General features: G+C 50.6%; 1 protein-coding gene across 1 annotated transcript in view; it reads left to right on the top strand.

The window, feature by feature from the left end:
• Positions 1-14,923, top strand: part of BCORL1 (BCL6 corepressor like 1) — a 28,643-nt gene that overhangs the window by 10,921 nt on the left and 2,799 nt on the right. The window contains exons 4-13 of the mRNA XM_065846863.2: positions 4-2,580; positions 2,897-3,062; positions 4,326-4,406; positions 4,565-4,978; positions 7,293-7,522; positions 7,635-7,841; positions 7,933-8,099; positions 8,280-8,425; positions 9,350-9,427; positions 13,982-14,135. Coding sequence (XP_065702935.1) covers positions 4-2,580; positions 2,897-3,062; positions 4,326-4,406; positions 4,565-4,978; positions 7,293-7,522; positions 7,635-7,841; positions 7,933-8,099; positions 8,280-8,425; positions 9,350-9,427; positions 13,982-14,135 — 4,220 coding nt within the window. The remainder of the gene's footprint in view (positions 1-3; positions 2,581-2,896; positions 3,063-4,325; positions 4,407-4,564; positions 4,979-7,292; positions 7,523-7,634; positions 7,842-7,932; positions 8,100-8,279; positions 8,426-9,349; positions 9,428-13,981; positions 14,136-14,923) is intronic.

Raw genomic sequence — 14,923 nt, 5'->3', positions numbered from 1 at the left:
CAGGTGGAGCTCACAGCAGTCAGTGGTGGTGGCAGCAGTGCCCAGGGGCTGGATGCTGATGGCAAGGTGGAGGAAAAGCTTGGGCCCAAACTGGAAGAGCAGCCACTTGATCCCAACCCAAACACAGAGTGTGTGGGAAAGACTGTGAAAGACGATGTCCTGGGCCCTCTGACAGGTCAGGGGGATGGCAGAGGACAGGAGCCTGCAATCCCCAAAGCTGCCGAGCAGGAGGGCAGTGCTGCTGATGCTGCCAGGACACCTGCAGATCCTCACAGTGACAAGCAGGCTGATGCTCCTCCAACCTGCTCCGTGGCTCCAGAGAGTGAGCCTGCTGGGAAGGAGAAAACTACCCCAAGCACTGGAGCACAAGGACCAGGCGTGCTGGCAGAAGGGACATTGTCTGTGGTTGTCTCCAGCTGCAACACCTCTGCCTCCACTCCCGCTGCTTTTACTTTGAACAGAGTGTGTTTTCCCACATCTCAGGCCCCTGCTATGCAAAAGATGCCCCTGTCTTTTCAGCCTGGGGCAGTTCTGAGCCCGAGCCAGTCATTGGTGTACATCCCACCACCCAGCTGCGGGCAGGCGCTCAGCGTGGCTACACTTCCAGCCGCCTTGGGGGTCTCCTCCACACTCACCCTCCCCGTTCTGCCTTCCTACCTACACGAGCGTTGCCTGCCAGGCATTATCGCTTCCCCAGAGTTGCGCTCCTACCCTTACACCTTCTCCGTCACCAGACCCTTGGCTTCAGACGCCAAAGTGGTGTCTGTGGAGGTGAGTCAGCTCAGCTCCCCTTCGCCCTCCAGTGGAAGCGCTGCCCAGGCCGCTGCGGAGGGCGCTCCCGCATCCACTGCCGGCCCTTCCCTCTCCACCAGCCAGGCTCCGCTGGCAGCATCATGTGGGAGTGCTGCTCCCTCTTCTGGCACCGCTGCGCCTGCCAGAGCCCCGACGGCTCCCGAGCCGCACGCACTGGAGGCGGCCGCTTCTCTCTCTCCTCTCAAGTCCCCTCCACAGCTAGAGCGTGAGATGGTCTCCTCTCCAGAGTGCAGCGAGATGCCTCTCGATCTTTCCTCTAAGTCCAATCGTCAGAAACTGCCTCCACCCAGTCAACGCAAAACACCTCCCATGCCCATCCTCACACCTGTGCACACCAGCAGCAAAGCACTTCTCACCACGGTCCTGTCCAAGTCCCAGCGCACAGCCCAGACCGCAGGCAGCAGTGTCACCTCATGTCTCAGCACCAACGCCCCCTTAGTCATCTTCCCCGAGTTCCTGCGCAATGGCGAGCAGGGCTCCTGGGTGAAGAACACCACACTCATCAGCACCATCCCAGGCACCTATGTCGGTGTTGCCAACCCAGTGCCTGCCTCCCTGCTGCTCAGCAAGGACCATGGGGTGAGCTTCAGCAGAGACCCGCGCCACCTTCCCAAGCAGGAGCCTATTTCCATCATCGATCAGGGAGAGCCTCACAGCGCTGGGGTTCCTTGTGGGAAGAAAACCAACCAGGTCAGCACAGAAGGACAGCAAGATCCTGCCAGGAGACTTCTTCATGGCAGAGTTGCTCCAGGAGTTTCTTTGTGTCAGTCCAAGGACATCTCCATCTGGAATCCCAACCAGGGAAGTGTGTACACGCGGTGCGCCGTGAATAGAAAACCTTCCAATCCTCAGCTTCTGCCTCTTGGCTGGTCTCCTTATCATCAAACCCCTCTGCTTTCAATTGGTATCTCCACGGCAGGGCAGCTGCCCCCAAACCAGAGCGGCTCCTGCAAGCCAGTTGGTGCAGGAGAGCTCCCAACATTCCCGAGTGCGCAGCCCACCAAGTCCAGCACAGCCACCCAGAGCCTGCCCGAGGGGCTGCCCAGGCTCCCGCCTCAGGAACAGGAACCTGCAGCCAAGAGCAAGAGCTGCCGAGCCTTGCCCAAGCCCTATGAGGAGCCAGCCAGTCCAGCCCTGTTGGATGCAGGTCCATCTCTTCAGACCAGTGCTTTGAATGTGAAAGGGGGGAAGGGAAAGCTGGACAACCCTCAGAAGAGTCAAGAGTGTGATCAACCAGAGGCTGACTCCAGTAAGGAGAGCAGTGTACAGACTGAGGCTTCACAGGTGATCGGTAGCCTCAAGCAGTCGGATGCAAAGCCTAAAACCCAAGTATTAGCAGCGTATTTGTCACATGATCTGCCCACGGCTGGACAGCAGAGCCTGCGAATGATTTCAGATGTGCCCAGTGTTCCCACGGAGAGTCAACGCAAGGAGCTGGGCTGTGAAGGCTCCCAGGAGCTGCCAGCTGCAGAGCCTCTCCAGTCTGTGCGTCAGGTGGATCTGTGCAGGGTCAAGAAGGAGCGAGCAGAGTGTGAGATGTCATTTACTTCTGTGACTTGCCTGCAAGCTGGGACTGCTCCCCAGGCCTTTGCTGAGGTCAAGCTCAAAGGAGCAGGGCAAATCAAGCAAGAGGGCAGCGTGCGCTGCAAGTCCAAGCGGCAGCATGATGGGGACACAAGGCAGGCCCACAAGAGACTCAAGTGCCAAGCCCAGGACAGCGAGGAGTCCCCAGGCAAATCGGGGAGCCGGAGCATACATGGCCGGAAGGTGGGTGGGACAGGCTGGAACTGTTGGATGATGGCAAAGGTCAGCAGGTGAGGTTGGGGGTGAGGAGGGAGCTCTCATGGGGAGGGGGCGCAGCTGAGTGCACTGGGCTTTCAACCCATGCTCTTTGACATTACCTGGCAGTGGATTAACGTACTCGTGTCTGCAGGTTATCTAAAGCAAAAATGGATCTGGGGTGTTGAAAATGCTGGAGAGCACCAGCATGATGAGTAGAGGACAGCATTTTGTCCCTTCTCCTTCGCTACTCCAGCTCAGTCAGTCAGCAGCTCAAGCTTTGGTCTGTGTCCTGCATTCACAGTGTCGAAAACACCACGACAACCCACGTGAACTCAGCAAGCGAGAAGGCCAAGCCAACCTGGGACCGGTGAAGGATCACAACAGCCTCAGGGTAAAGCGTAAGCGCAGGAGGCCAGTGAAGATGGAGTTCCCATCTCCGGCGCACCGTGGGGACAGCCACGAGGAAGGTACTCTTGTGAATGGCAATATGTTCTTGCAGGGTCAGGCTGCAGCAGTGTCACGGAGGCACCCCCAGGCTAGTTTAAGGGACAACAGGGTCCAAAACAACTTTCATTAAACCGGTGAGAAACAGGGTTTTAGCACTCCAAAAGTGACTTAAATACAGGTTCGGATATCAGTTGAGGAAAATTATCAAGGGGCAGCAACTAATACAGCAGGCGGTCCACAGAATACATGCACATGGCTTCACCAAAACAATGCCGGAACCGTCCCTGAGTCCCAGAGGAGCACACACTTGCCTGAACATGGTGCGGGATTATTTTTAAAGGGATGCATGTGCTCGTAGTGAGTACGGAAAGTGTACACCCGCGATTCCGCGAGGGTATATTTATAATACACTCGCAATCCTGTGAGGGTTAATTTATTTACACATGCAAATGTGCACGGAATATTACACGTGCTTATGTGGAAGCATGGGAAGAAAATACACTCGCGATTGTGCGAGGAAATAATTTATACACGTGCTCGTATTGAGCACGGAAAGTTACACGTGCAAATGTGCACAGAAACTTACTCGTGCTTGTATTAAGCATGGAAAGTTACACGTGCATGTGTGCATGGAAAATATAAATACACTCGCAATCCTGTGAGCAGTTTTCCTCACACCGGTGGCGGCGAGGCGAGCGGAGTCTCCATCCCGGGGAGGGGGGCTCTCAGCAGCATCTCGCTTGTACCCTGAGAGACCCGCGACAATGGGCCCAGTCTCGACAAGAGTCCCGTTTTTTATTGGCTGATCAGACCTGACTGCGGGCATTCCAGAAGCTTCTCTGCACCCCCACCCTGGCTGTGGGTGCCCCTGAAGCCTCCAAACATCCCCCACGCTGGCCGCAGGTGCCCAGTGGCTCCCTGGCGCCCTCAGCACTGCCTTCTCCTAATGGCCCTGGCCAGGGGCTCTGGGGCCAAACAAAAGGAGCTGTCTGCCTCAAACATTAGAGAGAGAGGGAGATGTGCCTGCTTCTTCCATACTGAAGGAGGGAGGGGGAGGGAGGGGGGTTTTCATCCTACCACAGGTAGTTCCTGTCATGCTGATGCCTCTGGGCCCAAACCACTGCTCTCCTGAAGCTGAACAGCCTCTGGAGCTGGTGGCTTCCCGTAGCAGATTGGGATCCAAAACAGAGCTGCGTCGTGATGCTGGACTGCCTTTCCCAGGCCAGCAGATGTGTGTACACAGATCTGTGGCATGCTTTCTCAAGGCTCAGTTTTCCCCGCAGGTTACCCTGAGAAGAAGCCCAAGAACAACTTTCGGGATTTCATTCCGGTGGTGCTGAGCAGCCGGACACGAAGTCAGTCGGGTGAGTCAGTGCCAGGGGACTGAGGTGGGAGTCCTGCGTGGACAGTGAACATTTCCTTTTATACGTGGCCTTGTCCCTCTCTGCTGTCCTGCCTTGCAGGGTTTTTCTTCTAGATAATCTTGGCTTTTTTGTCAGCTAGAAATCCCACTTTCTTGCAGGAAGTATTGCTGGCTCTTCTGCCGGTGTCACGGGAGAGTGTGATGTGACTGGTCAGGAGATTTTACCAGTGCTGGAGGAAGATCAGGAAGAAGAGGAGGAGGAAGAGACATCCTTGAAACGTGGCAAGCTGCGAAAATCCCACCGGATGTCACACTATCACAGTCGTAGGTCCAGGGACAGGTCTCTGTCCGAGAGGAGCAGCTGTTACACAAGGAGGACCCGGGAGCTGCACTGGAGAGCGGAATCACCCAGGCAGCTATGGGAGCCCAATGAGGAGGAGGAAGATGACAGTCACATCAAAAGGAAGAAGAGGAGACGACAGAAAAGTCAGAAATACCAGACAGGAGAATATTTGACTGAGCGCGAGGAGGAGCGAGTGGGCTACCCTCACAGGAGGCGAAAATCCAAAGCAGGTACAATCTGGGAAGGGGTTTCTGGTACCAGACTGGGGACCAACATGGGGACCAACATGGGGATTTTTTGTTCTGTTGCTTTTTTTTTTTTTTTGTTGTTGTGTGGGGATTTCGGGGAGAGTTCCATGTTTTGTTTTGTTTTGTTTCTTTGTAATGTTGAAACTCCATCATTATTAATGGCTTGATGTCCACAGCATGGGCTGCTTCAATTGATCAGCTCTTCTTTCAAAAATATTTACAGTGAATTTTGCAGTAGGAAACAGCAGCTTATGTAACTAATTAGATACTGATCTTACCTTCAGATCAAGACAGAGGGTGTGGGAAAATGAGAATCAGATGAGGTACCACAGAGGAATACTTCTGGACAAGCATGGGTCCCTGAGAGTAGTGATCAACACTACAATGATGGGCTGCTTTAAAAGCTTTGCTCTAGAACACAGGACCCCTGCATATTGGCAGAAAAGGTCAGATATCCAGGAAGGAGCATCTCAAGTCCTTGCATACTGCCCTGGCTTAGTTGTGAAAGTGTCGCAATGCTGTAAAAAAGACAAGGACCGTGTTACAGACAGTCCAGCAGAAATCTCTGTCCAGTGATGACTTCCAAAACAGCAAGCAGGCTGGTGATTGACATGTGCTGCCTTCTGGACAAGTATCATTGCTAAAACTTTGCCTAATTACAGACTGAGAGTTGTGCATGAGCTTGAAAACAAATGCGGTGTTCTGTGTGGTGGGAAGTCAGAACTGCTGCCTCAGACCATGTCTCCCAGGAGCACCCTGGTGCATTCCACTTTGTTCATTTCAGGGAGTGCTCATAAGTCTTATGCTGCAGGTTTAGGGGAACAAGATTCCTTCATTCAACCAATATAACCATTTTTTGATTTTTGCAAAGTTTGGTCACATCCTTCTCCGTTTTCTCTCCAGACTGAGGAGTCCCAGCCTCTCTTGTAGGGTGGCTTCTCCACCCCTCAACTGGTTGCCTTTTTCCACTTCCACTCCATTCTTCCTGAGATGTGGAGACCAGAAAAAGCACAACAGTACTTGAGATATGCTTGCTTCGATTTTATTTGTGGTTCTATCATGATATCTTGGCCAAGCTGATTTTTCTGTGTAAGACCCATGGCTCCTGCTTTTTAGTAATAGCAAGACATAAATGGAAGTTATGTGTGGTGCTTGATGTGGAGAATGTAGAGTCTCAGCGTAACGTGGAAGCTGAAGATGCTGCTCCTGGAGATCTACAAAACCTGCCTTGGTTCTGGAGGCAGCGGAGTCCCAAACGGACCTAAAGTTTTGTTCCTGGAGTTTATCCGTGTGATCCCTTGAACTAACCCACTGGGCCGTCTCTGAACTCTTTACCTAGAAATGAAGCAAAGTCTTCGTGCCCAAACAAGGTCCCCAAAGCTGTGGAGAGAGCCAGGCTTGAAAGACTCAGACTCTGTAAAACTGTATAGAGATGCCTCTGTGCTGTGGTCTGCACAGGGCTATTCCTATGTAACCTGTTCTATTGATCATCTGTGCAGAGGAAGGTGTGTGGCATCACAGAAGTCTGGGCGGTTATTTGTTCACAGGGCTTTACTTTCTCGTTCCATACTTTGTTTTCCCATTGCTGTTGTGCCATTGCTACGGGATGTTGCCATTGTATATCAGGGAAGCACAGCGCCTCGCCTCGCACGACGCACAGGGCTCCGCAATGACCAGCCCTGTAACTCTGTATAGTGCAAGGAAGGTTGGATTTCCCTTGAGGCATCCTGGTACTTCCTATCTGCAGGAATATTAATTGAAAATTTAATGTGCTACTTAAGGAGAAGATGTGAGAGGGCAAAGCCGGGTCTGGTTTTATAAGGCAGCAAAACAATGACTGTGCACAGAGCACTTAAAAGGCATTTTCTGTCTCTCTAAGGGGTGTCCCATGTGAGTCCTGCCCAGCCACACAGGTAGGGAAGCACAGCACGTGGCAGCACGCAGTTACCGAACTACTGGGAAGCTTGTTGAGCTGGACTGTTTTGTACTGGGTTCCTTGTCAGACCTAAGGAAAAGCCTTGGTCAGCTGTGTGCAAGTCCCAGCGCTCAGTAGGCTTGGTCTTTTCAGGATGGCTGTGTGTAGTTGGGCCTCTTGTGTCCATGTTGGGTTCATCCTGATGGGGAGAGTCTGTGTATTCACTCTGCTTCTACGTACTGCAGTGCCTCTGCCGTGGTCTGGATTTCTGGATGCGCAGCCATCAAAGATGGGCAGTTTGTTTAGCTGGTGGCAGAGATCTGGGTTGCTGGCCTCTGGTGCGATACCTGCAGAAGCTCCTCATTCTCGTTTCTCCTTTAGATTTTAGGTACCGGAAGCAGAAGGAGTCCATACAGTGTAAAGGCACAGAGCTGCGGCTGAGGAGCAGGCTTTCCCCATCCCCCCGAAAGTCTCAAGGACGCCCTGACTTTCGGAATGGCTTCTTCCTGGAGCACTCAGACAGCTCTCCTGTCCGAGAAGAGCTGGAGAAACCATCAGGAAAACGCAAATGTAAAACCAAACACCTAGCAGGGATCTGTGATGAGGGGAAGGTATGGCTTGGGCTGATGAGCGGAACATGCATGGGGAGAAGAGAGAGAAGGGGCCTTCTGTTAGTAAGCCATGGCCACATGTGCCAAGGAGATGTATTCCTTTCTTTTCCAGGGGAAAGGCTGTTGGAAGCAGCCCAAAATGTGCCCCCTGAAGAAGCCCGAGGACTTATGGACACTTTGTAAGTCCCGTCAGGTCAGCTCAGAGAGTTCCCCTGAATTGCCTGTGACCCAGAACATTCCTCCTGGAGCTCGGCGACTGATTGTGAACAAAAATGCTGGGGAGACCCTTCTGCAGCGAGCAGCTCGTCTGGGCTACAAGGTGAGTTTTGGTGCCTTTTGCTGCTTTTTCCCCTGGTCTGCCTTGTCTCGGTTTATGTGTAACCAGGCCTGCAATGCTCTTGTTCCTGTAGGATGTAGTGCTGTATTGCCTGCAGAAAAAGAGCAGTGATGTGAACCATCGTGACAACGCTGGCTACACAGCTCTGCATGAGGCTTGTGCACGAGGCTGGATCGACATTCTCCACATTCTGCTTGAGCATGGTGCCAACGTGAACTGCAGTGCGCAGGATGGCACAAGGCAAGCCAGCGAGAGGGGAACATCAGGGGAAGCCCTGAGAAGTGTGCGGGCAGGGCGCAGGTTGTGTTTTTCGGGATGAGCTGTAGGTCATCACTAGATATATCTTAACCCAAACCAGAGCATTTGCTTTGTGACCTCTTCCAGTCTCTTATTTTTCTGCCAATGCTTCTGTCCTTGCAGGCCTGTCCATGATGCAGTAGCAAACGACAACCTGGAAACCATGTGGCTTCTGCTCTCCTATGGTGCTGATCCCACTCTGGCCACGTACTCTGGGCAGACAGCCATGAAGCTTGCCACCAGCGAAGTGATGAAGCGCTTCCTCTGTGGTAGGTGCCAAGCCCAGGGGTGGCAGTGCTTCCATCCTTCCTGGCTGGCAGCATACCGGACCAAATCTGGGTGCAAAGGGTTTAGAAGTTCTTGATCGGAAGGTGATGGAATAATGTTAGTTCTGTCCTGCCACACGTGTCTGTTTTTACCGCCCAATCTTTAATTACAGAATTATAAAACGTTTTCCAAACAAGATGCAAGTCACTTCTCAGTCTTTGAGGTACAGGAAAACAGCAACGCTATGGTCACACAGCTGAAGACAGTGCTGTGCACGAGGGCTAGAGACACTGTTCCAGAGTTCCTGGTTCTACTGCATACCTAAGTGAACATACGTTTACTGACAAGTAATGATGCCTTCTACTTGAAAACAGCTCTGCCCAAGTGCTGTCTGCCTGCCCTTATTAGAAAGGACCATTTTGGATCCCTTTGGCCGAGAGTGACACATGCCTGCTTTCTGTGCTGTTTGTGTAGAAGCAAGATGAGTGTTGTGACTTCTACACAACAGCAAGGAAGAGACGGCTGCAGTAGCGGTGGTTCCCAGAGGGATACAAGGCAGAAGATCGCCAGTGTTGAAAGAGATGTTGTTTTCCAGCTGTCTGTCTGTACCTCTCCAGGCAGGTGTTTGGGATGTAATTTTGAACTCAAGACAACCTTAAGACTCTTTCTTTCCAACCCACTTGGTGCTGTCAGCTGGTTTCCCCTTTCAGCTTCTATTTCATGTTCTCAGGCCTGGAATCATGTCCTCTCCTGAGTGAGGGTGTCTTTCTTGCAAGTTATTGTTCAGCTTTTGCTGTAATGCCTAACTGCAAAGTGGGAAAAAGCAGCAGAGGTGAAGTGGCTCACCCAGGATTGATGGATATGCATGCCAGGATCATGCTTTGACCAGTAAATAAGCATTAAGCCTCTCAATTTTTTGTCTTTAGATTACCTTTCGGATCTCCAGGGGCGCGCTGATGGGGATCCTCGAACAGCGTGGGACTTTTACAGCAGCTCGGTACTAGGTGAGTTCGGTCTGTGCCATTTCATTTATGGCAGCAGAGCAGAGAGAAGTAATGCTGGGTAATGACCCATCCTTCACTGAGGTCTGTCCACATCCCTCCTGACTCACATCTTGGAGATCTTGCTGTAATGTTACATGCTGGGAGTTGCTTCTGAAAAGGGACTTTTTCTTTGGGAAGCTGCATGTATGGATCCCTCCAAGTAGGCTGAACACTGTCCGCGAGACGAGATTCCAAGCGCTGCGGGTGATTCCTTTGGTTGTCAGTCCTGGAGCATGTTATTCTTGTAGCAATTCTTGCTGCTGTCTTGCTAACCAGTCATCAAGGTAAGACCGAGGAAGGCAGAGGACATACTTATTACTTCAAGATGTAGAAATCTTGAACTTCAAAGTTCCTGGAACTGTCCAACCCTGTCCTCTGCTTTGGAGGCGTTCATCAGAGGGAGGTCCTCTGGGCAATGCCAGGCATTTCCCAGTGAAGTCATAAGTTGGACCTTTTACTGTCACTTCCTAGAAGCTGTGGTTATCAGCTTAGAAGTTTTCTTGAAATGATACAGGCACAAGGTCCACAAATTGTTCACTGTGTTGCTCCAGTTCCCCCAGGGTCCATGAATGAAGATGTGCTGGATCTGGCCATGGGCCTGTGGCGAACTGCGGAGTGCCTCCCAACTACTTCTGAGGCAGTGGATCAACACTCTCAAGCCCTTCTTAAAGACTTGGGTTATTTATGCTGGCAAGCTAAAAGGCTGTTGATTTTAGTTGCTCACCTCTGTCATTTCCAACATCCTTCTAGAAATGAAAAAAATCAGGTACATATGGAAGGGTGGTCTTGGTAGAGGACTTACCCTTGGTAGAGGACTTGCCCTTGGAGGATGCTGATGCCTCTTCATTTCAGAACAGAAGAAATTCTGTACTCCTAAAAACGCTTTGTTTATAGGCTTTTGCGCCTTAGGCATGCCAAGGAAACTCTTCAAACCACAACCTTCTTCCTCTGGATTTCTGACTCTTGAAGCTATCACAATCCTTTAAGACGCCTCTTTACCACAAGAAAAATAGCTATTCTTCGACTGTAATATTTTTAACCTAAAGATATTACCCATTTTGATTTATCGCTGATTCCCACTTGGATTTCTCTGGTAAACAGGGAAGGAAAATTGTGTGTGGCTTTGTGGGTCGGAGACTTTGGCTCTCTTTGGTTGCCACAGCTGAGTTCGTGGTTACTGAGGGAGCTTTTGTGCCTGAGTTCCAGTATCTGCTTTTGTCCTGTTCATCAGTGTCTCTTGAAGATCCTGGCATGGCACTGTAGACTGCCAGTTCTCATACCCTCTAGGAGATCCAATGCTACATGGAAACAGTTTAGAAATGTGCCATCTTTTTTCTTATATACTCTAATGCTTGAAATGAAATGGGTTTATCTTGGAAAAAGAAGCCAACTGTGTTTGGTTCAAATTAATTCTTTGTTTCAGTTCTTCCATTTCCCTGTTCCTCAGCTTATCTTGAAAAATCTTATCTTGCATCACATCTTCCCACACTTCTGTCCTCTGCCTCTGCAGACAAAAAGAAAGGGATTGTTTTTTTTCAGTAGTCAAACCATCACCAACTCTTTTTGTGTTTCTTAGGAGGATGAGGTGTATTGGAATGCAGTCAGGGACGGGAGTTCACTGCTCACAGGGCCTTGCTTAGACACTTTGACTAACACATAAAAAGTCTCCACAGGACCTTCCCCTGCACCTTAGTTGAGCTTTTCAGAGTATTTCTTCATTTGAGGGTGGAAAAATGCTACCCTCTCTGTTAAACAGATCCTGCTTCTTCCAGTGAGACTTCACACTAAACCCTGGCCACTGTGGATCTGTCTCTGCTGGGTCTCTGTCACTCACATGGTGCCATCTGCCAGGTCTTGTCTTCTTTCTCTCCTCTGCTACCTGAAGTCAGTCAACAAGCCTGACAAATCCAGCACTGATCTGCCTGTGTCCTTCTCTAGAAACTTCGTTTCATCCTTGCTGCAGTGGGAAGATCCTTCCAGTGTTGGTTGGGCTGATGCTTGCATCTCAGGTGCTTCGGACTTTAACAGGTACCTCTGCACAGCATTTGAGAGAAGGTAGATTCCTCCTAGACATAAGAGTGATGATCCCTGGAGAAATGTCAGCTACATAAAATGTTCTGAAATGCCGTGGCTTTGGCGTTCCTTGTGGGTTATTTCTGTCTCTGGCTTGGTGAGTGGACACCAGAGATGCCAAACTGCAGCACCACCACAGTGCTGTCAGAAGGTCAGACACACTGCTCCTCCTTCCACCCCTCTGCATGGCGTGTTCCCTGTGCTGCCTTTGGGAGGCTGCATGACGAGCCACAGCAAGGAACTAACCGGCTGGGGGGTAATCCTTTATCCTGCCACGTCTGTTCTCAGCAGGCGCAGAAAGGGACCTTTCTTTTCATCCACACCTAGATCAGCTTACGGCAGTTGTGAAAAGGCAGTCAGACCCGTGCTGTCCCCTGTGCTTTTCCAGGCACTGCTGCAGGAGCTTGTGAGTCAGCAAGGAAGAGCAAGATGCCCAAACCTGAGACATGGGACTGGTTTCTTTGCAGTGGTGTTTACTGAATGTTTTGAAATGGGCCCTTCTGGCTCAGTTACCTTCAGCAATGACCTCCAGATCCCAAGAGCAGATACTCCCCAGGGCAGGGAAGTACCTGCTTCTGCACCAGGATAACTGAGCTGTTCCCAGGTGTCACAGGCAGCAAACCAGCTCAGGAGAAAACAGTTCTCCTCCTTCAAAGTTTCCCTTTCCATCAGATCCACCAGCTGAAGCACGAAACATGACACGTCCCTCAGGGAGGAGGAGGAATCCCAAGCCCCTACTTGATCTGTTTCTATTCTTTGAGGCAGGAATGTTGTTTAATATTTTCCTTTAGGTCTGCAAATCTCTGGGGGCCAGAAGATAATGAGGGAAGCCAGGGTGTGGGATCTCTGAGGTCTGAGTATGGTAAAGTCATCAGCATCTTGCACTTCGTGCTGCTGTAGTTCCAGATACAAAGTCCCACTCTGGGGTTTTGTTCCGTACCTGGCACTAGCATTGTTGTGCCTGATTGTCTCCTGGTTACTCTCTGGTGGTACAGGATGTTCCTGTTCTTGTCGCAGCCTTCACCCAGGCTGATGGACAGGACTGAGTGAGAAGAGTTTTGGGACAGACATTGGACCATATTGTTGCCACATTAAATGCATTGAATTGTTTTTTCATGGGTTGCTCAAGAAATTTGAGTTTTTTCAGTGATGGCACCTGAGCTTTGCCTAGCAGTGATATCGGACTGACATTCTTTTCTTTTTCCTTGGCAGGACTAAGAAATTATTTCATTTTTTTTCCTGAGACCTCGTTTAAGCCTATGTCTCCCATCATCTGCTGTTGTTTCTCTATTAAAATAACTTTTCTTGCTGGGTGCTGTGTTTATTCGTGGAGCAGTACGGTGCCTGGATCTTTCTCTTGCAGCACACCATAAGATTCTTTTGCAGCCTTTTCTCTTGTGTGTGATGTTGAACTTTTGCATGGTTGGTTTATTTGCTCACCAGCACGTTTGGTCTGACTTGTCTCTGTAGAATCTAAACTCTATTTTCTGGAAGTTTTTGAAGTTATGCTGCATTATCTCAGCAGGACAAAAACACTCTGAAAAAACAAAACTATTCATACCTCTCAATAATAAAATGCAGGCAGCAAACTATTTTTCGACAGATGCTTTTCAGATTGGTGAATAGTAAATTTAACTGTCTTTAGATGGTTTATGGATCAAGTGGGCTATTCTCCTTCTTCAATAGAAGCAAATCCTGCTGGATCTCAGATACCTCCTAGAACAGCAGCTTTATGCCAGAAATCTCTGGGGTCAGTTCTCTGAAGTCGTGCTTCTTTTGGTTTGGTTGTATTAGTCCCTAGATCTGCTGCGCAGTTTGGTGGCACAGCCTTGCAGTCCTTATTTAGACACAGTTGCTGGCACACACCTCCAGTAACCCGCTGACAGTCATAGGGAGCAGGATCTGAGTGGAGAGGCAGAGTGCAGCGCCTTCCTTTATAGGATCTGTGCAGGCAAAGCATCTCGGGCATCCACTTCCTTCCTCCTGGCGCGGGTTCTTCCAGGCTGGGCACAGCTGTGCTGGCAAAGGAGAGGCAGCTGAGCCCGTTCAGGGAGAGCCTGGGGTCAGCCTGTTGTTGACCCAAGGAAAGGCTGCCAGACGCAGTGGCTCATTTTGCAAATAAGCAGTGCCTCACCTCATGTGCCGGATCAGTGTAAACCTGGACATTGCTGCTATGACATAAGGTGTTCTTTGTACCTAACCCGGTCACTGAGGGGAGTCTCGCTGTGCGGAGAAACCAGCACTCACTTGGAGATACACTTGGAGACAAGACGCTGGAAGGAGGGAGAGCAGGAGGAGCCCCTGGGACTTGTATTTTACTGTTGCTGTGACACTGTGGGAAGGTGCATGTGAGGTTGCAGTCGTAGCTGTTCCCCAGGGAGTGATGAGCACTGGCTGGTGTGAAACTGTGAGCAATGCCAACATCTGTTTTGCTTGTTGCAGAGGGGAAAGATAGCATTGGATATGATCTTCTGCTCAACCCTCCAGAAAGTTCAGACAAGGAGGAAGAGGAGCAAGAAGCAGACAACTTCATGTTTGAGTTCTCAGACAAGCCACTGCTTCCCAGCTATAACCTCCAAGTGTCAGTCTCTCGGGGGTGAGTATGTTTTCCTGGAGCAGAGAACATTTGGGTGACATTAATGCTGGGGTTGAGGGGGAGCTCATAGAACAGAGCCCTTGAGCTCCTGAGCATAGCAGCAGTGCACTAAAGCCTCAGGCTGCCCTCCAGGTGAGGGAGAACATGAGATGTTCATACAGGGAAAATTCATGCCTGCCTGAGAAACTTTGAGAGCCCAAGCTGACTGCATGCTTGGAGGAGGCAGATGCAGAGAGTTGCACTTGTGTCCTGTAGATCTGAGAGCATTCCTCCAAGGAAGGAGATACCTCTATCCCTGTTCTGCAGGTAGAGACACAGAGGAATGGGGCTGTTGCAGCTTCCCCAGGAGAAGCAAATTGCTGCTGCTGAAGCAGTAACATGCGCCTTGTGGCACACTCCCCATCATACACCATCTCGTAATGAAGCACTGCATAGACTCCTTTTTAGAAAAAATATGAGGGTGGAAACCACACTTTGTAAGCCCTGAGTCAGAGGAGCAAGTGGAAGATGGAGAGTAAGATGGAATTTGTTTGACTAACTCTCAGAGGTCCACCTCTGAGATGGACACCTCTTGTTGCAGTCAGCAAAGACTTGTCAGCAAGGGCAGGAATGAAGGTCAAGCTGTGATGAACCACTGCGTGCAGCTGATCAGCTCTGCAGTGACTGTGGAGGAACCTGGGGGACACTCACTGAGATGGGCGCTCCCACAGCGTAGACATCCTTAGAAAAGTCCCAGCCTGGGATTCATGGGCTGATGGCTGGCACAGCACAAAGCCTGTGAAGTCCTT

Source organism: Patagioenas fasciata, chromosome 11 (genome assembly GCF_037038585.1).
Source record: "Patagioenas fasciata isolate bPatFas1 chromosome 11, bPatFas1.hap1, whole genome shotgun sequence".
NCBI classification, from domain to species: Eukaryota; Metazoa; Chordata; class Aves; order Columbiformes; family Columbidae; genus Patagioenas; species Patagioenas fasciata.
The sequence above is the reverse complement of the archived record's forward strand: the minus strand, read 5'-3'. Positions and strand labels throughout refer to the sequence as shown.